The sequence below is a fragment of the Tiliqua scincoides genome, chromosome 4 (genome assembly GCF_035046505.1).
Source record: "Tiliqua scincoides isolate rTilSci1 chromosome 4, rTilSci1.hap2, whole genome shotgun sequence".
Taxonomy (NCBI): Eukaryota; Metazoa; Chordata; class Lepidosauria; order Squamata; family Scincidae; genus Tiliqua; species Tiliqua scincoides.
This window is the reverse complement of record NC_089824.1, coordinates 71149125-71174467: the sequence shown is the minus strand read 5'-3', so window position 1 is coordinate 71174467 and position 25343 is coordinate 71149125. Positions and strand designations below refer to the sequence as shown.

Sequence of the window (25343 nt, the reverse complement as noted above, 5' to 3'; positions counted from 1 at the left end):
GCTAAGTAGCACAGAATTAGTTGTAAACACATTTTATATAGCAAACCATAACACAACATAATAGTTTAGAACTATTGCTGTTAAAACAAAAACAGCCTAACACTAAAATATAGATTCACAGCTTAAACATGACTGCTTGCAGAAGTAACCTATTTTCCATGACCTAAATCTTGGAAGTGCATCAGTTTCTAGAGGGCTAACACTATCAATCCACAGATACTAGCTTCACAAAACTCCCATTGCTTTCTTTTCATAAAGATAAGCATTATCTATAGATTCAAAGGTGGAAACCCTACAGGAATGCGAGCAGACTTCATGAAAAATATATCTTAATGTAAGCTAAGTACAAATGCAATTGAAAAAGCATCCCTTCATACCCACCTGAGAAGTCGTATGTTTGGGCAAGAAACATACAGCTGAAGCAGTGTGTTTGATAAGCTGTATTAGAACCAATGCAAAATCTCTGGGATAACCCACAAGGGTTTATTGATTACACAGGCCAACACACATTTTGCTTCCTTAAACATTACAGCAATTCCTGGGTATATTTGGGGTCCTGATTCCAAAAATGGCATCCGTTATGCCCCATCATGTCTAGTTTTGGAGATACAGCATAGCCTGTTTAGTGAATGGTTCAAGCAGCTTCCTCATGAGGAAGACTACATCATGGCTTCCTCATAGGAAGCTGCTTGAACCATTCGCTAATGAGGCTATACTATATCTCCAAAACTAGACGTGATAAGGCAAAACAGATACCATTTTTGGAATCAGGACCCCAAATTCATATCCACCATAAAGTTTGGGAAAAACCTTTCTGACCCTCAATTTTGTAGGCCTGTGTTACCATTGAACTATAACCGTAGTTGATCATTTGAGAAGAATTTTTATTCCACTACTAAAGTTAACAATATAGTTGCTCAGAAAGCAATTTGTCTTCAGATTACAGGTTGCTAGCAGTGGGGGATCTAGCCTGAACCAATTTATTTTTATTTTTAAAAATGCCTATGCAAACTGCAAGTATTCTGGGTAATTGCCTATACACAACTTCACATTTCTGCAATTCATATGGAGAAATAAAAGCTGAGTTGATGGATTTCAACAAATTTTTCTTCTTGGAAACAAGTAATTGTACACACATACACAAAACCAAATCAACACTAGCTCAACTAACCAAGAAAAGCAAATATTCAGCTTTGCAAATATTCAGCATATATCATCCAAATACTCTAAGTTTTGTTTGTTTGAGGGGTTTGTTTGCATACTGTAAGTTTGAGGGGATCTGGATTGCGTGATGCATTCTGGGTGAGCCAGGGCCAAGGGAGAGTGGCCAATCTGGAAATGGCTTCTGGGAGCACTGAAGACTGCCCTGCAGCCCTGAAATCAGCAATTTTGCAGTGCAAAAGTGAGAATACATTTTTCTTACTTCCACACTTTTAAGCATTTTTAAAAGCAGACCCCAGTATCCACGGCATCCGAGGTGAGTTGGATCCTGATACCAGGGACGGACTGTGCCACAGTTTAATGTTTATTTGCACTGGTTCCTAAAGGTTTGGATTTCACGTAGCACTAGCAACACAGTTAACTTATTCATTCCTACACTCCCTCTTCTTTCCTCCTACTTAAGACAAATGAATACAACTTTTTAAAAATCTACCATATAATTAAATGAAGAAGTCATGCTTCAGAAACACGTATAATGCATTTGATGAGGTACAAATGGAAACAAACAATAAGTATTAATTCTATGAATACAACTAAAAGTGAACAAAACATGAGTTATTTGGCTCTAAGGTTGCAATGAATTTACTTAGTGAAATAGGTTTAGTCAGATAAAATGGTAGACAACAAAACAACAATTAAAATTGGTATCAGAACCCTAGCATATGGTAACAGAAAAATACTCAGAACACACACACATACACATCCCCTTCAGAAATTCAGGAATAAGACTCATGAAGCTCTTAAATCCTGGGAGATAAGATTTCATATCTATCTCCATAACATTTGAAGTTCAACTGTTGAAACTTAATAGTTTTTTAAAAGAACGCAGAAGAGTTAATATAGGATAAGATCATCAATAAAAATCATCACATGAACAACAACCCCCTCAGGATGGAGCATATTGTCCACTGCCTCTGACAAACAACTTCTTAACCATTTGCGCATCATACATCCCCAGAAGAATTCTGAACTGCTCATACATGTTCCCTCAAAAAAACAAAAAAAAGGTTTAAAATTTTATTTCAATTATTATTCATTTTCCTGAAATTGTATAGATTTTATAGAACTTTTAGGGCAAAGAGTGGAGCTTCAAGAAAACATAACAGGTTTGACCTATTTATCCGCACAATCGGAACCTGCGGATTTAACTCAGCACAGGTTTAAATGTTCAGTGGAGGGCCTCACCTGAGCTCCTGAACGTACCTTCGGATCGCATCCAAGAGGCTTTCTGAGGCCTGGGGAGGCCTTAGAAAGGCCCCCAGAGGTGTCAGAAAGGCACTTTCAGTTCCTACAAAAACCAAAGGTGCTTTTCTGACACCTCTGGGAACTTCTGAGACCACCTGCGGCAAACTGCTCCCTCCAGCGGTCATACTGCCACCTCAGCTCTCAGGAGGCCTTCTCAAGGCATAAAAATGTTGCTTCTGGTTTCCACAAAAAACCATAAATGCTGTTTTTCAGCCCTCCGAAGGCCTCAGGGCGGGAGGCAGTGGGTGAGACCAGTGCGGGAGTGGCAGCATGGCTGGGAGCGCCCCCAACCCCCTAGATGTGCCACCCAGGGTCACTTGACTTCCTGGAAACCCCCTGCTTATAGAAAAAAAATATTTCTGTAGTAAAATTTCCATTTCCCAGGCTGTTTCTTTTTGTCCTGCCACCCCCACTTATCCTCCCACAATCCTTGATAAAATTATGTATACATGTCCCTCTTTTTAATAACTGGTATATAAATTATTAATAAAAACCACAATAACTGAGGGCTGGGGTTCCTCCCCCCATCTATAATACAGCAAGTCCCCACTTTACAATGGACTCTGATCAAGGACATATCTTTTGATATAGAAAAGAAAATTACTCTCCTCAAAAAAAGTAATCTGCCCAGGGAAGCAGCATGACAATGGACTATCACTAGAAACAAAAAACTTTGACACTGAAGCATCACTCCAAAAGTGACGAATACCCATACCCTAGAGCAATGTCTCTCAAACTGTGAGACAGGACCTACTTGAGGGTTGCGAACCAATTTCAGGTGGGCTGTGCACACATAGCTCAGCTGCCATTGAAAATACAGAGTTGAAAATAAAGGGTACAGAGCTGCTGGGCAGGGCGGGCTCCCAGTAGGAGAGAGGCATGGTGCTTTGTCCTGAATAGTTTGGAAGATGGGATGCTGGAAGGGGAGGGGGGAGGGACTCTGTGGTTGGAGAAGGATCCAAGTTTGCATTCTGCTTTGACTTCCGAGCTGGAACGCTTTAGTTCTGAGCTATGCAAAATAACAGAACAAGCAAACTGTGTAATGGGATCTTTGGCTGATTGCAGCTTAGGTTTGAAGCCTAAATTGATGTCACTTTTGGCCTTGATATCACTTCAAGGTTAATGACATCACTTCCGATGGGTCCCGAGAGCTCATCATTTTAAAAAGTGGATCCCTGTGCTAAAACGTTTGAGTACCACTGACCTAGAAGTATATTATCAAATACCTCTACCACAATATAAATATGACATGTGAACACATTACTCCGTAGTACTTTACATCTTAGCATTATCATTTAGCTCACCTCTTTATCCATACTTTCTAAATCTTCTTTACACATAGTATACAGTGGCATAGACTCAGACATACTTGGCTGGCGCTTTCGTTTGGATGGGCCAGCTTCCTCACTCTCACTTGTTGGCATTTCCTCTTCATCAAAAAGCTGTTGCTGATGTGGCTGCACAACTCTGTAAAATTTCAGAAGCACGTTATTACAAAAATGTTCCAATTCAAACCAAACAGTTTGTCAGAGTAAGCATGGACTACAGAACAATTTCAAAACACAAAAATGGAGTAAAGCAACCCTTCAGCCCATTAATCATCCTGCTCAAATTCAACAGTCCTCCCCCCCCCCCGGGCAAAGAACTTTGAAGGCAATGTCAATGCTACTTCAGTTAGAAATGCAAGAAGAGTGAGTCATCCATGACCCCAATTCCTTGTAGCATTATTTGTTCCACAAAGGGCAAAAGCTATAAGACAAAAATTTTTGCAACTGTTACTTTTAATATGGATATTGATTTAAAAAACGAGGGATCTAAAAACCTAGAATAAAAGCTTTCATAGGATATTCTGAATCATGTGTGCAAGAATTTGATTATTGTGTTCCATTGTAACTGTGATGACTTGAGAGGGGAGGAGCACCTTGCTAGTTAATGCTGACTAAAGCTTTATCAGCACAACATTGCAAGTTTTAGTCAAATGTTAAAGCACACTCAAGTTTATAACTTGGCTAATGTGTGTTGTTCAAATCTAATGAAAAAGTATTGTTCCTGAAACTTATCACTAGACTTCAGCAATGTTCCTTTACACATTAAAAGTTCATACAAAACTGAAATCCAACACCTGTGACATACAAGCAGAGTTATGTGTATGCAGAGGCCTTCTCTATTTCTTATATAAAAAGACAGTTTGCACAGCAACAAACTATACACAAAGTAGTTGACACAGTAAAATGAATGAATAAAAATAGATGAACACTTAATATATTTTAGCTTTACACTGACAATTCTTAAAATCTTATTGAGTTTTTAAAAACTCTTCTTACATTCCAGATAACCACTTATTTACCTAAAAATTATAGATTGCTTTTCTAAAAGCTCAAAGTAGTGTACAATATAGTGTAATAAAAATAGTTTAAAACATATAGGAATATAGTAAAATAAAAAATGATTAACGATACAAGAAGCAGTATAAACCATAAACCTTGCAGTTTCTGCAGATCAAAGTGTCAATAGGCATTTTTAAAACCACCAGTTTTGACAGATAATGAGATTTAATCTGTATTCAGATCAATTAGGTTAACCCCTCTAACTAGGGAAAATAGACATATTTTAAAGTGTGGTTCAGAATGGTAAGCACTGCTCGGGACAGGGAGGGGTTTTTTAGAACATAGAGGCTTCCAGTTTGGAGACTGCTGCTTTACAGTTTTGCTAAACTGAAGAACTGATCCTGTAGGCAACCAGCTTCCGCACTCAAGGGCAGTTATCTGAACCTTAACAGGAACTTGGAACTCCTGCATATTCATTTCTTCAATTTAGCAAGAATGTAAAGAAGCACTCGAACTGCAAGCGCAACTATGAAAATAAAAGATACTTATAATAGGCATGGGGGGACGGGATGGGACAGGAGATCACTTCTTATACAGCATTTACCCATATCTGCAGTTTCCGGTATTCGCATGGGGGAGCAGGGATACTGGGGCCTGCGTGTACAGTATACTAACTTTCCTATGTTTACCTCAGGTTTAGGAAAGGTACAATGTCAGACATAGCTTTTTACTCAGAATTCAATACTGTCCCAATTTAAATGCTATGTGAGCTTTCTACAGAAAGCATGCAGGTGATGACATGTCAGTAACTGACATATCAAGGTAATTCAAAATTAAACAGCATGTCAATTACACAAATAAATAGAGAATATATAATTAAATACCGAGTATTATAATAAATTGGAACAGACAAAAGCTAAGTGCCTTCCATAAAAGAGGAAAACAGGAGGCTTCAGCACTTCTTAAAGAGTTCTATAAGATTCCCTGTAGTTTTCGGTTTGCTTCCGAAGATCTACTGAATCAGCACTTCATTGTGATGCCACATCCCAGATCAGCTAAAATGCATTTTAAAGTAAAGCAATCAAGATTAAGGTCACTCCATATCAGGATTTCTATCACTAAAATAATTTAACCATGTACAAGCTATTGGCCTGCAGTCTAAGGAAAAAAACAAATATCTATTACATATAAATGAATATTTGCAGACTCAAGATAATACATCACATGCCTGACAAAGTGTATAACACATCACATGCCTGACAAAGTGTGGCCCTCAAGGTGCCAAAAGGTTCCTCAATTCTTAAAAACACGTTTTTAAAAATGCAGATTCTATATCATAAATATATTTGGGGTACTACAGATCAGGGGTGTCCAAAGTTTTTGGCAGGAGGGCCACATCTTCTCTCTGACACTGTGTCGGGGGCCGGGGGGAAAAAGAATTTACATTTAAAATTTGAATAAATTTACATATGTTTACATAAATGAATATATTAAAGATGAACTTATATGAATGAATGAAGGTCTTGCAATAGCTCAGGGTTTATAAAAGCCCTTGCACAAAGCAAGGCTGGCCTTTCCTTTGCTGCTGCTACTGCATCACAGAAGTGAAACAATAAGCAGTGGAGGGGAGCCCTCATCCCACAGCTCACACGAGTGGTCAAACAGTCACCCTCACGCTGAGAGCTGTTGCGTTGGGCCAGTGTGGGCTCCAACAAATCTCTGGAGGGCCAAAGACTCATTGGAGACTGGGGGCTCCCTGAGGGCTGCATTGAGAGGCCTTGAGGCCTGCAAATTGCCCCAGGGCTGGGGTTTGGGCACCCCTGCTATAGATTGTTGAAAAAGGGGAGAAAAATAGATGTAACTGCAGATAACTTAGACATAAACAAATTTAAGATCTCATTCCTTTTGTATGTTTATACAAACAAAATGATATACCTGTAAGAAAAGACTAAAGGTATATTGGATGCAGTAAAGGTATATTGTAAGCAGTAAGAAGTGATAAAATCCTGAGAAAATGTATGTTTCCTGTGTAGGATGAAAACTGTGAGTATACCTCTCTATAAACATTATCTTTTGAGGAGTGCAGGAAGCCATTGGTAAAACTTTAATGAAACAATCTGTACTGAGTGCACAAGTATTTAGACTGAAGAAGAACCGAATATGTTTAAGTCAGTTCTACATACCAGTAGCCACCAAACTGCCGCCCTCGGACCGGATCTGATGTCAGAAAAATGGCTGCTCAGGCGTGGTGCTTTCCATTCTATACTGCAGCCTCTTATTTTTCCAGCCATTCTTGTCAGAAACTTATGTCAGCCAGTCACTTCTGCAGCCCATCACCCCAGCAGGCTCTGCGCCCTGATTTCTGGGCAGAAGTGGCTGCCTGGCGTGAGTTTCTGACAAAGTCGCCAGGACAGTTAAGAGGCTGCGGTGTGGAATGGAAAGCGCCGTGCCCAGATAGCTTTTTCCTGATGTAGGTGTTCATGGTTTGGAAAATGCTGGTCTAAATAATGTTGAGCACATTTGGAGTGCTCTGGAAGCCACTTCCACATTGAATTCACTTGGTAATACAGTGAAATAAACTTCTCCATTCAGTTTTATAAAGCTAATTTCTTAGCATCCCATATTACGGTTAGGTAGGTAAATCCTTTTGTTCAGTATATTATGAGTCTTCTGAATTTTTTTTTTTAAATGGATTTCTGGACCAAACTGGTATTTGTGTAAATTAAGATTTTGGCATGGATTTGAACATTAACTGAGCAATGTTTTAAAATTGTATAGGCTGCATTTTCATACAGTAGCTTATACAGACATTGCCGAGTCAGTATTACAACATTACTATGACCCAAAGATCCGTACACACTGATGATGTGCATTATTAAGAACACATACACCCTTCCAAATTCTCTTCCTTCCAAAGCTGATTAAATGAAGCACACAACATCATTTTTGTTCACACAGCAATTGATGAAGAGGGATCACTGCAGGACTGGCTTAACTCTGGAAAGTGTTGCTTTTACAGAGCAGAACTGAATGTTGACACATTGGCCATAACAGTTCAACCCATGCAATTTCAGTACAAGTGCAACCAACCATCCTTTGAATTTGCGTTTGCTCAGCATTCCTGGACAGTAAAGATACTCTTCAATTTGAGAGTGTTTGCCTCTGACATTTTCACTGGAGCCACTTCCACTGTCAAAGCAACTGTGGGCTGTGCATGAAATGTATTAGCATTTGTTGGATTATGGCCAATTACCTCCAATTTCATGTTTCCTCCAAATTACCTCCAAAATAGGTTCATGTTTAAGAAAACTTCCTCTTCAAAAACAAATTACAGAATTACATGGATGTTTAGCATACATATTTTATGTGAAATGTGTTTTAGACTTTAGGAACAATATACACAACAGAAGTATCAAGCAAATTAGATCTTCACTTTAAAGAGGAACACAAAACATTCCACATATTTTTTCCTCAATATCTCAAAGCATTAAATTTCAGCCATAAAAATGTAAATTTTATTTATTTATTTGATTTGTATTCCGCCTTTCTCCCTGAAGGGCACCCAAGGGAGCTAACAATCAAGTTAAAATGCAAAGCAACAGATAAACATTAAAAATACAAAACACTTAAATACAAAACAATTAAAACAAGATATCGCCGTAGATACTCGCCTATAGTAGGTGAAATTTTTGCCAAGTAATCAAGCTCCAATTATCACTTCGTCTTATCTCTGGGTCAATCAGAGGGCAAAGCCTTTCAACTTTGAAAAGTTTTCAAGCAGTAGACAGGCGCCAAGTTTCTCAAGCAACACCCATGGAAAGCAGTGGATCTACTTCTGAGTAAAAAGGGTTGCAAATATATGCAGCTGCATGTCTCTGATGTGAATTGAATTGCACACTCCCAGTTATGTGTTATGGGTTGTATGTAGTACGTAGAGCTTTTGGCTTAACACACCAGACACCTTGAAGGTGGATTTGATTCATGGATCTCCTGCAGAGGTTCCCAACCTTTTTCACTTGCATATCCCTTGGCAACCTATTTGCATAAATTGTACCCTTCATATTAGCAAAATGTTTGTAATTAATAATACAAGCCCTCATCTCCTCTATATGAAAGCCCAGACTTCATGTACTTATCACAGTGTTTTCTCTTTTTATCTGTTTGAAGAACAGAAGGCTCTGCCTTTGCACTGTTTTGCACCAGAAGTGTGCTGGGAAATTCTGGGTGATTGATCACTTTTCATACCATGTTTCAGCTTTTTTACTGTGCTGGTTTTCAATCACTGTTTCATACATGAATTGATGACCAAAAACTAGCTATTGGTGGGGCTTTCACAGCCAACTAGCTACCTCCCTTCCTGCCTTGCTGGTCCTTGCAAGGCATTCTGGAGCATGACCTGCCTTTTTCTACCATTATTCCATTCTTTTTCAAGCACCCCTAAAGATCCTGTCAAGTGTCCCTGGGAGTACATAAATACCAGGTTGGGAACCACTGTTTTACTGGTATGTAGTTTACAGTGCACTAACTTTGATAGTGCTTACAAAAAGGTGATGAAGACCAGAATTCAAAAAGAATAAAAATGTATCTTATGATCTTTTACTATGTTTTTAATAAATTAGAGACTACAGTTCTTAGGTAACAATTAGTGGTGGGTTATTTTTCAGGATCTGGCCTTGAGTAAAATCAGACAAAACTATAGTCAGACACCCCCCTAAGTTTAACCCCCGACTTATCCGAGGGTCATAGAAAATTCCATGACTGTTGGCTCCAAACCTGCCCTCAACTTATCTGTGGGATCGACTTATAGGCCAGTATCTACAGTAGATTTTGCGATTCAAAGTTACATATACTATTTATTAAATCTAAATTTTTATTATACAAGTTTATAATGCCACCCACAAGTCTGTTGTCAAACATTTAGTTCTTCTCAAGAAAAAATGGAAGGAAGCAATTTTTAACCTGAATCTTGCTTGTTGGAGCAGGAATTGCAAGACTAAATTACATCTTAAAAACTAACCCATTTCAGCATAAGCTTTAATGGACTACAGTACACTTCTATCAATACATAAAGTGAAATTCTCTGTGGACAGGTATATACTTGCCCACCAAGGATTTCACTTCATACAACTGATGAAGACACACTCTAGATAACAAAAGCTGATGCTGAAACACACTGGTAAGTGTATAAGATTTTACAACACACTCATGTTTTCCTTCAACAGAGTAACATTAGTACCCCTTTGCAAGCTGTAAATCAAATGCTTGTCTGAACATGCACACTGTCTATCCATACTATCTCTCTGTCATGGAATGCACAACCAGATGCACACCAGTTTAAAAGATCCTTGGGGAGGTGAGAGAGGGTGGAATTGGGCTCCAAGAATGTGAGCCACAGTACAATTTCCCCAACTTTAGCAAACTTCTTCCCCTTTCGGATAATTCCTGGGGAAAAAAAAAAAACCCAGCTCACACCTGAATGTTACACTCTGTAGCCACTGACAGAATGAAGACAGTGTTCAGTCTTGTGGGAGGGAACAGGCTTTCCAGTTTTTATAAACAAGATTTTCTAGCATACAATGTCTCGTCAGTGGAAGCTTCCTCTAGCCCAGGGGTGCCCAACCCCAGCTCAGGGACTACTTGCAGCCCTCGGGGATTTCCCATCTGGCCCGCGGGGAGCCCCCAGTCTCCAATGAGCCTCTGGCCCTCTGGAGAATTGCTAGGGCCCGTGCTGGCCCGACGCAACTGGTCTCAGCATGAGGGCAACTGTTTGACATCTTGCATGAGCTGTGGGATGAGAGCTCCCTCCACTGCTTGCTGTTTCACGTCTGTGATGCAGCAGCAGCACCAAAGGAAAGGCCAACCTTATAGGTCTTGAGCTATTGCAAGACCTTCATTCATTCATTCAAGTTCCATCTCTAATATATTCATTTATGTAAATTTATTCAAATATTAAATGTAAATTAATTTTTTCTCAGCCCCCAACACAGTGTCAGAGAGATGGTGTGGCCCACCTGCCAGAGAGTTTGGACACCCCTGCTCTAGCCCTAAGCCCTGCTTTTTATCCTGCTTTGGTACTGTGGCACTGTTTCACTTTAATTAAAAGTCTATTTGTATGTAACAGGGGGGCTGACTTGGCTTAGACAACTTCTACAGCCCACCATCACAACTTCTATAACCTGCATATCCACCTGGACAGCCTAATCCAAGATGTTCATACACATCTCAAGCATGGCCAATACCTGTCCATAATAGAACAATGGGAGAGGAGAAAAACAATGGCACCACACTGGGTTCTGCTCATACATGTCTATTTGGTCATCCATTCAGCTGACATGGCTGAGAAGAGGTTCAGATGGCTATGCTACAGCTCCTACCACTGATGTAACCAATGGGAAAAAGATCTCAGTCACTCAAAACCCCAAAAAGAGAAGCAATTATTATTACCATGGGTTAGCAGCAGAGAAGTCCGATTGCCTTTTAATTCCATCCCCATAGTGGCTAAAGATGGCTACTGAATGGTAGAAGTATGTGCATCCTTTGTGCCTTTTAAAACTACCTTAGAACCTATCCAGACTGGACAGATCATCACACTGACATTACTCAGGACGAGTGGAAGAAGAAAGAGTCCTCATCCTCTCCAGACTCCAAAAGATCCCTCTCCTGGGACTGGGAAAGAAGTTCTGTGAAGGGGGGATTAAGAATTCTGTTACGGGATCTTTATTGTGCTTTGTGGAAGTTTAAACACCTTTGGAACAGAGCCCTTTTTTGAACTTTTAAATAAAAGAAATGTAATGAAAAATTCTTGTGTTAGCAGTTTGAACAATGTACTATTCTTTGTCTGGAAACTGGAAGTAAAACCCAAGGCTATTCTTTGTGAGCATGTAACCTCTCTTTAGATCCTGATCTTATAGTATGATGAGAATCATGCAAGTAAATCTTGTAAAAAGAAATGAATGCTTTTAGAGCACCATAATTAAGCCAGTCTCAAAGCAGGTACAACCAATATTTTATGGTGTGAAAATAAGGGGTTTTAAAAAAGGAAGATATCAAGTATTAAAAGGGCAAAAGACAGCGGGACTGAGCACATAGGCTACAAGATATGGACTTGAAGTCCAGTGCCACTTTTCAGGTTGCAAAACTTGATTTGGCAGCTCAGTGTACTTAAAATGTCCTGCTATTGTCCCAAAGCACAATAGTTCAACAAAAAATGGTACTCCAAGCAAAAACAAAGATCAATACCTTTATTAGGAGCATCCCAATTCACAATGTGTTGTGCAAACTTTGGAGTCTTGCAAAATGGCATGAACGTTAAAGCAAAAATATTTGGGGAGGAAGATGTTTAAAAGATAGAGTGCTGCTGATTGCTGCCTGAAGTTGACTGAGGAAGCCCTCTGGACACTAATAATGTTAAGATCTGAACATTATGCAAGATGATCTTGGATTACACAAACACACTGAGATAAAGTGACAATGCATAAAGAACTTCATTCTGGAAAAGTTATGCACCAAAAACCAAACATCAGCAATTACCAGAATTCATTTCTAGCATGAATTACAATACACCAATAACCTGGATTGGGTTAATTAAAAAATTATAATATGCTGTTAAAAAAGTATTACATGATCATTCCAAAAACCTTCATTGAACCAAGTTAAAATTGGTATGTTTACTAGTAACAAAAAGAATCAGATATCCAAAGCAAATATTTCATTGCTTGCTAAATTTTAGTATTTCTTGTAACTTGTTTACAGCTTACATTTATGCACATAATTTGGTCTAAAAGAAAAATACAAAAAGTAGAAAATTTGTATTTACGTTTTCTGCAATAAACTATGAAAGTTTTAATACGTAATTTAAAAATGACATTACATGGTTTTTTTCTTTTTTATAAATTGGTTATTGCAAAAACAATTAAGATGTTTTACAAGCTTGTAAAGAAATAATCCAAACATCATAAAAAAGAAAATCATTTGTGAATCTGAGCTATATGTTTCCTGTACCTGAATGAGGAATGTTCCCCATGGACGGGAAGAGTGAGGGGAGGAGCTGGTGGTTGAATATACAGAGACTGGCTAGAACTCCGGGATCCTTTCCTAATTAGCTTTCCTGTGTTGGGATCATAAAGTCGAACTTCAGGACCAGGCTGCCATTTTGGATGAATGGGTGTTGGATGAAAAAGTGCAGTCTGAAAAGCACCATGTACATCTGGAAACATGGCAGGACTGTTTTCTCTGTCAGATGAAATATTTAAAAGTTTCAGGTTAGCAAACATTAAAAAAAATTTCACATACAGAATACAGAGGCTTGAATCCAAATCCTCTCCTGTGCACATTACACAGGGAGAAGGCACACAACTTTTGGTGATTCCTCACTTCCATCTTCAGCCCCCAGTACACACACACAGCAAGTCTGTACACACACACACGGGTCTGGATACAACTCACAGTAGGACTGAACGTTCAGTTGTAGGTCAGCAACAATTGTTGAGAGCACAGAAGAACAGAGGTACCTGGAGCACCTTGTGCTCCAAGAATACTGGCATGGAAGTTCATATGAGACAAATGTGCCTTCTGAGGTCTGGATCATATCAGCTTTTAAAGGCAGGCACCATCAAATTGCCTTATAGATCCATGTAAATGCAATACTTCAACAAGGAGAGTACTAGGGCCATGTCTGTTTCCAGATGAGGGTGTACTTGGTATACCAGCTGAAACTGCTAATGTCACTCTTGGCCACAGGTGTCACCTGAGCTTCCAGGAACACCATCCCCCAACCATAAGCCCTGAGGAATCATTTTTGGCCACTTTGCCAAGACAAATTCTAAACAGAGCTTCCTGTCTGATGCTCTTCCAACAACTGTGTTACTTTCACAGAGTTACACACCTCTTGAGGAAAAGATGCATTTTTGAACATTCAAACCCATGAAGAAAAAGGGAGAAAAATCAACCACCTTTCATACAGCTAATACAACCCAAATTTGATGAGTAGTGTGACACCACCAGTGAGCACAAAGAGGCTGCCAGAAACTGCATTCGAAGTCCAGCATTGTCACAATTGGCAAAGACACTGCCCACTGGTGCCAGATGCAGTGGGGGTGGGAGGGACAATGGAGAGGGTTAGTGGAATAGGGAGTGTTTCTGGGTGGGGAGAATGGGGACACAGGAGGAACCAGTAGATCCAGTGGCAATGGTGCATGCCAGAACTAATCCCCTCACCCCTTCTCCCACCTTGGACATATGCCACTATTTTGGTGGCATATGTTCAAGGAGATTCATAAGTGGCCCCAGCGGTTGCACAGAGATAAGTGTTAAGGTTTTAAAGCACTATTTTTACCTTTGTGTTTTAAGGTAATCATCTTTCAAAGGAAAGAGCTGTTCTTCTACTTTGTCCCAACGCTCTAAGCAGCTCCACAGCCAATCTGGATTTACAATATGGAGATTTTTACAGTTCTGAGCTTGCCGAACTTTTTCTGTCCCTATTTAAGATAATGAAACAGTTTCTCAGTAGAAAGGTCAATCCATGGGTGCAGTTCATGGGAAGCTAAGTATGTCTGAACTGAAACCACTGGACTTAAAACTCACAGTTAAACACAGATTTTAACAAATTGGATGTTCAAGTTCTTTCTTCAGTGCCCCAAATTCTTTAAGAGATTTGGTCTCATATCCTCAATCACCAAGCTCCAGACGCTAACAATTATTTTAATGCAACAAAGGTAAAGTATTTCTGTTTTGCTGTTGGATTCAAACAGCAGTCAGGACCAGTTCAAGACCTTCTGATGCCTGAAGTAGCATGCCAAATATTACGCCCCCCATAACTGTCAATATGTCAGCCTCTCCTCCTCCCATTCACCAATGTTCTAGCTTAGCATTCAGGGAACAGGAGCAGCAGCACTGGAGACAGTAGATGGACCAAGATGGATCCCGCCCCCATCAACTTGCTGACAGAGGCAAGCACTTTGGAAAGTGTAAACACTTCAGTTAGCCCCATGAATAGGTCAGCCATGACTGGTGTATAAACAAACATTTTCAGATCCATCCTCATCAATACAATAGAAATGCCAATCTCCAACACCCTGTAACATTTCTCATATAATACTCATACCCAGAAATTTCTAGACATCAGTTCTTGCACGTTAATTACATTGCTAGGAGCTCCTGAAGACTACCTCCTACACAAAGCCACGACATGCCTCCACGATTTGAATTCTCTCTACACTGCACTTACCAGTTCTTGCTGCAATAAGGTGGGTTGGTTTATTTTGGTCATCTTCATCATCATTCAATACTAGATTTTTTGTAATCTTGGCACCAAGTGCTGTAGCATGATAATGCTCACGTGTTTTTTCTATGGGAAAATTTGTTGGGTATAGTCCACTAAATAGTATGGTCACATCTGATAATACTTTTCGTTTCAGCTCTGGAACTATTTTTCTTATATCTGGAATTTCATCAATTTCTTTTCTTGCAAATTTATCATACTTCGAATAATAATCAGTGTGCACCCGAACAAGAATCTCTTCAAGATATATCAAATGATCATCATCATCTGTATCATCATCTTCTTCTTCCTCCATGCTTTGATCTAAAGATTCTCCAACAGTTATTCCTGATTGCTCACTATTCTGAGACTCTGTCTCTGCCTCCTTCTTGTCAGCACATCCATTTCCTAGACTACAAAGGCTCTCTTCATGAGCCTCCAAATCAAATGTCTTAGAGGGGGGATTGGTGCTAGGTGAGGATACTGAGTCTCCAGAATGGTTTGACTGTCCATCCTTTTCTACATTACTATCAGATGGCAGAACTGCTGTACCTTCTTCCTGTACAGATTTCTTGGATTTTCTCCAGCTTCTCTTCCCTTCATTTTCACTATCTGAGGCAGAAGAGGATGATGATTTCCTAGCATCCAATCCGCTGTCCAATTCACTTTCACTATCGCTAGACAATTCAAAGTCCAAATAATTTGTCGTCTTGTCCTGAATCTGCTGCTTGTTTACAACTTTCCTACCATCATGTTCTGAAGACATGAGAGATTCCTTGGCATCCGTCAGGTCATTTGTGCTGGTAACGTCTGTTATGTGGTCAGAACCACTTAAGGAGTCTCTCACTTTATCATTAGGATTCAAGTCACAGGATGAAGTCTCATCGCTAACAGAGTTACCTCCATTTACAGATTTCCTAATACCATTGCTTTGTTCTTCTACATTTCCAACATTCTTTACATCTTCCGAGTCTTTTGTTACTACTGTTGAATCGGAGACCTCAGTTATTTTTGAGGAATGATTTGCTAAATTAAACAAAAACAAACAGTCTTTAAAACCAACTAGTATGTTTAGGAACAATGAAACTCAAAAGCTTATGTCATGTTGCTCAAATGTTAATGCACCTATAACCCACTATACTTATCTTTTTTTAAACCAGAAGACCAGGAGTACAGAGAATATTACTGTCATGACGACTGGCATGTTGTTAACACAAGCTTTGCTTCGACCAAAATCACCTTTTCTCTGTTTCAAGTTCTAACATCACTTTAGAGGGGGGGAAATGGTACATTTGTAAAACATATTTTGTGTCAATAGATGCAAGTTGCTCAAAAAGTAGTAAATGATTGATGGGGTACACATTGATGCTTTAGAATTTTATTGATTACTTGTGTTTTATTAGGTGTTTTATGATTGGGTTTTATTGAATATGAACTGGAGTTCTAGAAAGGCAGGATATAAATCTTTTAAATAAATAATGGAAACTTTTCTATGACAATGAACTCTACACAGGTAAGCAAGAGAGGGAGAGCTCATAGTTTGCTTCAACTTGAACATCCTCCACTTCTCTAGCCATTCCCAAAAAAGAGATAATTACACAGAGCAAATACCCATGATTATAGTTCCCCCCAAAATATAGAGAAATCATGGTTAAGCAACCCTCCCTTGCTCACAGTAGCAGTGCCTTCCACAGGTTAACTATGCAGTTTGCAGTAAGAGGCCCCAGTCAGTCAACTCAAAGGCATGGTGGAGGTTTGTTTCAGAAAGCAACAGGGAACATAGCTATCTTTTAGCGAACACTAAGCATCCCATTCTGCTTAGATATACCACTAGTCAAACTGCTGAGTCATTCCTCCTTGCACGATGACAGACAGGACTCTTGGAGAAGAATCAACTGTAGTTGGAAACTACAGCATGAGTTCCAGCACAATGTATCAGATGATATTGTTCTGATAACAGATTATGTTCAAAAGTTAGATGCTGGGTGAAGAGCACCAGGTGGCAGAATCTTCCCTCAATTACTTACCAAGCCCTTACTGAGCACCTAGTCATAGGTTTAAGTGGCATCCAGGATAACACTTCTGCAAGTCAATGGGGCCCTCTGCAAGAGTGGAATGCTCCTTCTGTTAATGAACATGTGCTTCTGTGGCTGCAAGGTTCAGGTGTGGGCAGGTTGGTTCAAGGTTCAAGTGGCAGGTTTGGGTCCTTTTTCCCCTGCCTCTCCCTCATCCATCAAAAATGACTGCTGACGACACAAGGCAGGCCTTGAAGTCATCTCAATAATCTCTAGGAGTGTGAGTAAAAACTACAGGTTCCATTTAGCCACTAGCAACATCACCGTTTTGCCTAATGGAACTTCACTCTTATGGCTAATTTTTCATGTTCTTGCAGCTTTCATGCCCCTTTTGGAAAACATTAGTTCCTCTACTAACAGCTGCCTCCAATGTTACCCTTCTGGAGAGGGCTGAAGGCTTTTCCTTTCTACATGGCCTTCCATCCTTGGTTGCTTTTGGATTTTGTAATCACATTCCACATTTTATTTTAATGCTTTTACTGTAATATTTGATATTGCACATTAGACTTTGTTCCTATTCTCACATTTTACTGTTTATATCGTATGCTGCCCTCATGCACCATTGTAGCATAAACTTTAAAACGAATATCATACAGAAACCATGCAAGCCTTTGGATGGAGAGGCGACTATGGGCCACCTTCTTAACTGACTGTACGTAGTATATAAGAGAGGGTACGGAATGGTTTAAGTGACACCTTCTTGGTGCTGCTGACACTGCCCAAGAATTACTTGGTGCCTTCCATTCATGATTAATGTGGGGCATCACGGCTCATGGATGGTGATGTAATTTTTAGAAGGTGGTGACTCTGTGGAGGTTACCATCATCATTGCTATGCTTGCCCTTTTTTCTAATAGTGTTGTGCTTCTGACAGCTGCTGGGGCAACTTAGGTGGCCATCTAAACTGGGCCATAATGAGGCAATAAGGTTGTTCAGATTTTGTTCATGCAGCTTTACTGCCCTTCACTCTTGAGTCCAAGACAACCATTTTAATCATTCCTGTCAACCTCAGAAAGATAGAAAACGTTTCTAATAAAAGAGGGTTATTCTGAAACTAAGTACCACTTGGCTGTTAACAAGACTTAAGGAAAGCAATTGCCACACATCTCCATGCACTCTTCATCTGAACTGAAGCAACTGTCACATCCTGGGACAAGCTTCTTTATCCCCACCACGTTCCCACCAGGAGCTCAACCAGCTGGTAACCCCGTTCTGCAGGTTGCTGTGAGTGCACTGTCATGCAAAAGAGGCAGCACCACCTCAGCTTTCCTCTCCTATTGTTCTCCTGCCTTCCAGGTGATTGTCACCCTTTAAGGTCCAGAACACAGAGACCAAACAGACAACCAAACAGTCAAAGCCTGTTTGGGCTGTTTGAGCAGTAAGCTCTGTAAAAGACAACCACAGTTCAAATAAACTTCCTCCAACAAGAAACTAATTGGACCTTAAAGGAAGAACTTTAAAAGATGACAATCACCTGGGAGGCAGGAGAGCGATTAGGAATAAAAGGAGAGGAATGATCCTTCTCCTGCATGACAGTGCATGCACACACAATGCACACATGTGCAGAATGTGCAGGGGATAAAGAGGCTTGTCCCAGAAAATGACAGTTGCTTCAGTTCAGATGGAGATTGTGTGGAGATGTAGCGTGACCATGGTATTTAACTTCTGAGTTGTATTAAATTGTTTTCCTTAAGTCTTGTTTTTTTAACAGCCAAGTGGTACTTAGTTTTAGAATAGCCCTCATGTAATTCTTATGTGTAGTTCATCTTGATTTTGTGTAATAAACAATCCACAGCTGAGCTCACTGCTCTCTGAACAGTATAACAGAAAAATTATACAACAGCTACTCATCTAAAAACCATAAACTGGAACATGATCAGACCATAAACCCTGGAATCAAAGCAATAGTCAACTTAAAATTCTTGGTTTTTGAAACACCAGTTTCCTTTCAACAAATTCTATTTTGTTGAAATTTTAATCTCACAATTTCTTTAAATGTATTGTCAAGAGGAATATGAAAGTTACCAGGATTTTTGGACAGTAAGCTTGCATGGTTAAGAAACCCCCATTAAGTAACACTGCAAGATGTACTCATATAATTTTAAGGATTTTGCTCAAAGATTTGTTACCTATGAAATCCAGCTTAAACCCAGGCACACATTACCTTCAGACTTAAACATGATCCTCCTAAACAGTGCAGGCAAAGTCTATAGATCAGTGGTCTTCAACCTTTTTTGTGCCACAATTCCAATATATAAAGAACAAGACTGGAGACCCCATTGTTGATCCTGCCCCCTCCCCAGGACTCAATCCACCCTCGCCATCCCCTCATCCCCCACTCTCTGCCCCATAATGCCATCCCAGCACTGTTCACTGTAACCAAATAATCTTATTAGAGAGACCAGAAAGTTACCATGAGGCCTAGCACTAGCAAAAGCTACTTTATCACAATTGCTAAGAACCTGAGCAGGACCGGGACACTATTCCTGGTTCCTGAAGGGATATACCAGTTGCCTTCCCCGTTACGTAGTGGTGCTCTAGTCCAGTGGTCTTCAACCCTTTTCATTCCCATAAGTTGACACATCCCCACAACTGAGGCTTCATGACCCATTGGGGTCATGAAGGTTGAAGAACACTGAATAGATCAATCAGAGGTAATCTGCTAGCTATTCCGCAATGGTAAGTAAAGTCAAATCTGCTAGACAGATAAAAGCAAATTCAAGAACTACAAACACCATTCTACTGGTTTTCAAAAACTGTTCAGATTGCTTTTGTTATCAATTATTTTTGGGCGCAATCCTAACCCCTTATGTCAGTGCTTTCCAGCACTGACATAAGGGCAATGCAGCTCTGAGGTAAGGAACAAGTATTCCCTTACTTTAAGGAGGCCTCCATGAGTGCCATCCAACTGCAGGATGCAGCACATGTTGCATTGGCACCGCTATGTCAGTGCTGGAAAGCACTGACATAAGGGGTTAGGATTGCACCCTTAATAAGATCAAAACAGTGGTCAAGATACTCTTACTAATCCAGAGCACACACATTAGAATTACCTTTTTTCCTCATTTGAGCTTCCCTTGATCCAGGTGGTGCATTAATATCTCCTATACCCTGAAAATATACATATTTCTTCACAGTTATCAAGTTAGGTGCAAATTTCCAAACATCTTCTCGGTCATCAATAATGCAAACCATGGAATCGCCACATGGAAATAAGTTTCTACAAACAGAAATTAAATGACAATTCAACAGAAGACAGTTAATAAAAAGTACAAATTTATTTAGCAGCATTTTTATTACGATGCATCAGTTAGACACAGATGTAAAAACAAAGTTAATTTTGAGAGTGTCCCATTTATTATAATCATTATCAGTCCCCTTTCCTGAAGCAATTACAATTTTATCTTTTTCATCAAAATGTTAAAAGAGAATGGGTTGTACCTGGCAGCTGCTGAAGTCTCCTTGGAATAAGGGAACGTTTGTTCCCTTACCTTGAGTAAAGATGCTGCTGCTCCAACGGGCCTCTTTGGAGCTGCACCAGATACTTTGCTGGCACAGAACCAAGGATGTCCATGTAGGGCTCCACAGGCCAGGAGGGGACATAGGGTTTGGCAGCAGATGGCTGCTGCCATCTCCGCCCCCTCCTGGGCCCAAGTCTCCCCTCCTCCTCACCCTGTTCCACCATTCCCCTGGCTTCTCCTCATCCTGTAAAGTTGCTCCACTGGCTGGTGAAGAAACTACTGCTGGCCAACTGCTTCGCGAAGATGTTTTTTTGGCGCCCAGGCACAGTGCCAACTGATGCAGGCCTCAGCGCTGGCACCACATCCTCACAGCTGGTGCAGAAGTGCCTTACAGCACTTTTGCGATAACAGTTGCCTGGATAGCACAATGGCTGCCAGCACTGACTGAGTATAGGATCAGGTCCTATGATTAGTCAGGAGGATTCCTGGTTGCATGAATTCATCCATGATAGTTAATTTTAGCAGAAACATTTTACTCCTATAACTTATTCTATCACCCCTGCCATGCCACCTGAAAATCATATCAGGAAGGGATATTTAGGTAAAACAGAAGCTATAGCTAAAATTTTAATCTCAACCATCTTTTCAAAGAACTACCTAGGTATCCATTTCCCACAACCTAGTCAGGACATACTCTATTTCTCTGCAATAAGAAGTATGTAAATAAATATGTTTGTGTGTATGGCCAGGGTTGGAAGGTTGAGGGAAAAGCTAAAGTTAATCACAAGAATGTGGCTTTAAACTTATTTATTTCCAGCAGCATCCCTTCCAGAAGCAAACACTGCATGCTGCATACATACCTAAGATTCCCTGTTTTAGAATAAGGATCAATACATTCATCCCTTGACAATATTCGATGTGAAAAGAGCTTCTTTTCGGGGTCCAAGAACCCTTTTAAAAAAAAAGGCAGACAGTCTGACGTTAATAGCTATTCAATGTGATTTTATATTTTTTCTTCCTCTAAGAATTCTCATACAATGCACTATTCTTCTCTGGAATACCACAGGATCAATCTTTCTAGCCAAGCATATTTTACTAAAACTAAGCATATATTTAGACCAAATGATTAAAGAGATTTTCAAGCGCATTCATGTACCACATAAACACTAAACATGATGAATTAAGTAGTGTAATTCAATGAGATTAAGGCCCAATTATGTTTGACCAGCATAACTTGAAACATGACTGAATGCAATTCATAGGATGAACAAGATTTTGTAGGATGGAAAAAAAATTTGGAAGCTTATGTTTATAGTTCTTTGAAAGGAAACACCCAAACCATTAATATCTGAGCCAGTATTTCTGCAGCATCATGTTTAGTGATGCTGTGCAGGAACAGCCAACAGGATGACCCTTCTTTAAAAAGGAATGCTGCAATCCTACACACACTTTCATAGAAGTAAGCTCTATTGAACACAAGACTTACTTCTGAGTAGACATGCATAGGATTGTGCTTTTATAACAAGTCTCAGGATTAGATGTTTCCTTTGTTCAACATTATGCCTTGGAGTTGCAAACAGTCAAAGGAGTGGAAAAGGTGCTACAATACTTAAGCAAAATAGGCAAGTTAAGGGAGAGTTTAAGCAGGAGTTCTTGCAATTGCAGGTTTTAAGTTATACGTGTAAGATTTATACATCAATATTTCCGAGCACTTGTAAAACAGTAAGAACTTTTTCTTAAACATGACTTTATGCCAGTTGCACTTGAGAAAGCTGATTGTGAAGAATGATGATCAGTTCATCCCAATAACAGGAATTATGCATGCAATTTCTTTGCTAGTTTTGTTTATTATAAAAACGCAAACTACAGCTTCAAAGTTTTTGAAAAAAATCAGGTTCTCTTTTGCATTATCAGACCTGCACAATGGATCACATATAGCATCTAGATAAACCCCGACAGCGCTGCCTGCTTAGGGCAGCTAACACAGAAGGGTTGTCAAGCCTCCAGGAGGCAAGAACATTGCGTATAGTGGGTCACAAGTTATTCAAGTCTGCATTATATCTCCTGGAGACCACCAGTGCAAATATGCTTTATAACAAATACTGTCAAAATATCTCAGAAATTGTTTCAAAGTCATGACCCTTGCATATGGTACTGTGCAGATTCCATTTCAAACATGACTGATGGCCAATTCAGGCACTTTGCAGGATCTGGATATTTGGGGTAAATACATAACCCTTTCTAGAAGTCCTGAACAAGGTTTCAACAAAGCAATTCCTGGGATAACTGGCTGCTTATTTAAAATGGATACATATAGGCCAGAACTAAGAACTGTCAAATGTGTTACAGGAATAACTTAAAACCCATAAAAGCAAGAAAATTTGAGAGTTAAGGATAAAAGTTCAACCTTAACTCACCCGACTATGCTTAAGAATTTCAGCAAATTCATGTAGGATCATCCCTGTTGTGAGACCCTTGCAGTACCTAGGCATAATGAATTGAAAGAATTAGCTAGAGAGAACCATCACCGTATAAACTTACAGAGATATGACGGCTTATTAAAGTGAAATAAGCCACTTTGAAAGAGAAGAGTGAATGTAAATATTTGTAAAGTGTATGAAAATGAAAGATTTCCATGTATGGTTTGCTATTCTTCCATGTTATCTTCACAAGCAACATCAAGCTATATTTGCCAACTACATGGGTTACAGTGGGCAAAATCTAATGCAAAGTTGCCCACCCACCATCCATTCTACAGGTTTCTTCATGCTAACTGAGTTCACATTACCCATTTTCTTGCAAGACTGCACTCATTTCAGGCAATATAACTAGAAACATTTAGCAACAGCAGCAGAAAAAAAAACTGGACAATGTTTGCACTATAGTTGGTTATCCATGTGGCAGATTTGACAATGCACTACCAGTTGCTGATCTGCATGAATTAACATGATTATGTAATTATTGCGCTTAGTACAGAAGAGGAAGTGATCAAACGCTTTGTTGTGGTTCAGTAGATCTGAAACCCCCATGCTTAGAAGACCTATCACTGGGAACAGCTTAAATCCAAATATTAGTTTAAGAAAAACTTTAGAGAATACTTTTATTCCTGGTTTGCCCCAATTACTGTTAAGTCACATCAAAATTCTACACTGCTACATACATGCGTGACTTACATTTCTATACATGAAGTATAGTACCCAATAGCTAGATTAGCAAGAGTCAAGGAATGAGTACTAGTTGTTACATAGATAATAGGACCTATAACGTTATCTTTCTAAATGGAAACCACCTTTTATAGATACCATAATAGGCCAAATTCTTAGTATTTCATTTTCATTAAGCAGTGAAAATAATTCTATTTCTGCTTACATTTCATTTTGTAAAAGATGCCTCAAGCCTGAGTATCCTTTTGCTAAGCTTCCCATTTTCTCCCAAAAGTAAAGACTAATCATAGCCTTGAAAATTCTCTCTCATCAAGAGCATTCAGTTAGGTACCAACAGATACAGACATTTTAGAAGACCACTTCAAAAGTGTATCCTACACAATGACATTGTCTGAACTGGGACAACCTAGATCATGGTTATGAATGATGAGTTTCAGGATCGCATTCTCCACCCCACTCCTTTCTGCACTAGAGCAGAATTCTAAAGGACTCACTTTTGAACTAAATGCAAACCCCAATTTCATTCAGCTAAGGGAGCTTTGGTTTATTCAAATTGTGTATTGTTAACCACAGTTTAAACAAACTACAGTTTTCAATTTGGGTCACAATTGGGAGAACTAAGATCTGTGCTTAACCATGGAACATTTTTCTTAACTGAAGAACGTGACATGTAGGCAAACGGCCTGCATGCTAGAGGGAGACTAACCAAATATAAAGTAGAAGCAGTTACTGCCTTGTTTCCTGTTAATGTTCAGTTAGTCTCCCTGTAGCATGCAGGCCAAGTTGCCTACACGTCACATTTTTCAGTTAAGCAAGAATGCTGACATAGCCACTGCCAGGGCAGAGCGCGGGCCACCGGTGTTGCCCTAGCATTGGATTGGGCTACCAGTTAGTCTTAGTACAGCAAATTGCCAAATTCTGTGCTAAAAAGTTAAGTGAACTTTTCTTAATGAGAAAAGGTTACGAGAGTTGTAGAAGAATGCCACTTTATAAATTGTTTAGTGGGGCTTGATCACAAAAAGTTTATAGTAGATTGTACAATGCATTTTGCACAACCTGGATACACACATGTATACAAGACTCCTCTCTTCCAATCTAGACAATCAAGCAGAGGTGATGTTATAGGTTACAATATAACTGCAGGCAAAGAATGCTTGTTAAGAGGGTTATAATCAGCAGTTGATAAAATGTTTAATGTTAAATCATTGTATAAAATTTAGCAGTTCAGAAAATCATTGACTCCTACAGTTAGACAGGAAATCTACATAATTCACACAAAAAATCCTTTGCATCTTTTCAGACATACAAATTATAATGCAAAAAGAACAAAGAAAAAAATCGCATACATAGCGTTATACTGAGCCTTGACTCTAGAAGCCTACAGTGTACTTCAGGAGGAACACAGATCACATAATGAATGAAAAAATACAGAAGGCTTACATTCAAGGGGCGCATGCTTTACTGTTTCCTAGATTTTTAAAATTGTCTGCAAGGGGTACTGGAATCAATAGACCACTGTTATATAATAGAATACTGGTTTCCAAACTGTGTGTTGGGAACCACTTGTGAACAGTTTTTTGGTGGGTCACAAAG

The 25343-nt window shown here is 39.5% G+C and overlaps 1 protein-coding gene across 1 annotated transcript in view; it reads right to left on the bottom strand.

Annotated features, from left to right (window-relative positions):
* CTDP1 (CTD phosphatase subunit 1) overlaps positions 1-25343 on the bottom strand; it is an 84319-nt gene that overhangs the window by 34175 nt on the left and 24801 nt on the right. Inside the window, exons 6-11 of the mRNA XM_066623882.1 lie at positions 21447-21537; positions 20179-20345; positions 15019-16077; positions 14128-14269; positions 12795-13025; positions 3771-3933 (exon numbers count right to left, since the gene is read on the bottom strand). Of these exons, the coding sequence (XP_066479979.1) occupies positions 3771-3933; positions 12795-13025; positions 14128-14269; positions 15019-16077; positions 20179-20345; positions 21447-21537 (1853 nt within the window). The remainder of the gene's footprint in view (positions 1-3770; positions 3934-12794; positions 13026-14127; positions 14270-15018; positions 16078-20178; positions 20346-21446; positions 21538-25343) is intronic.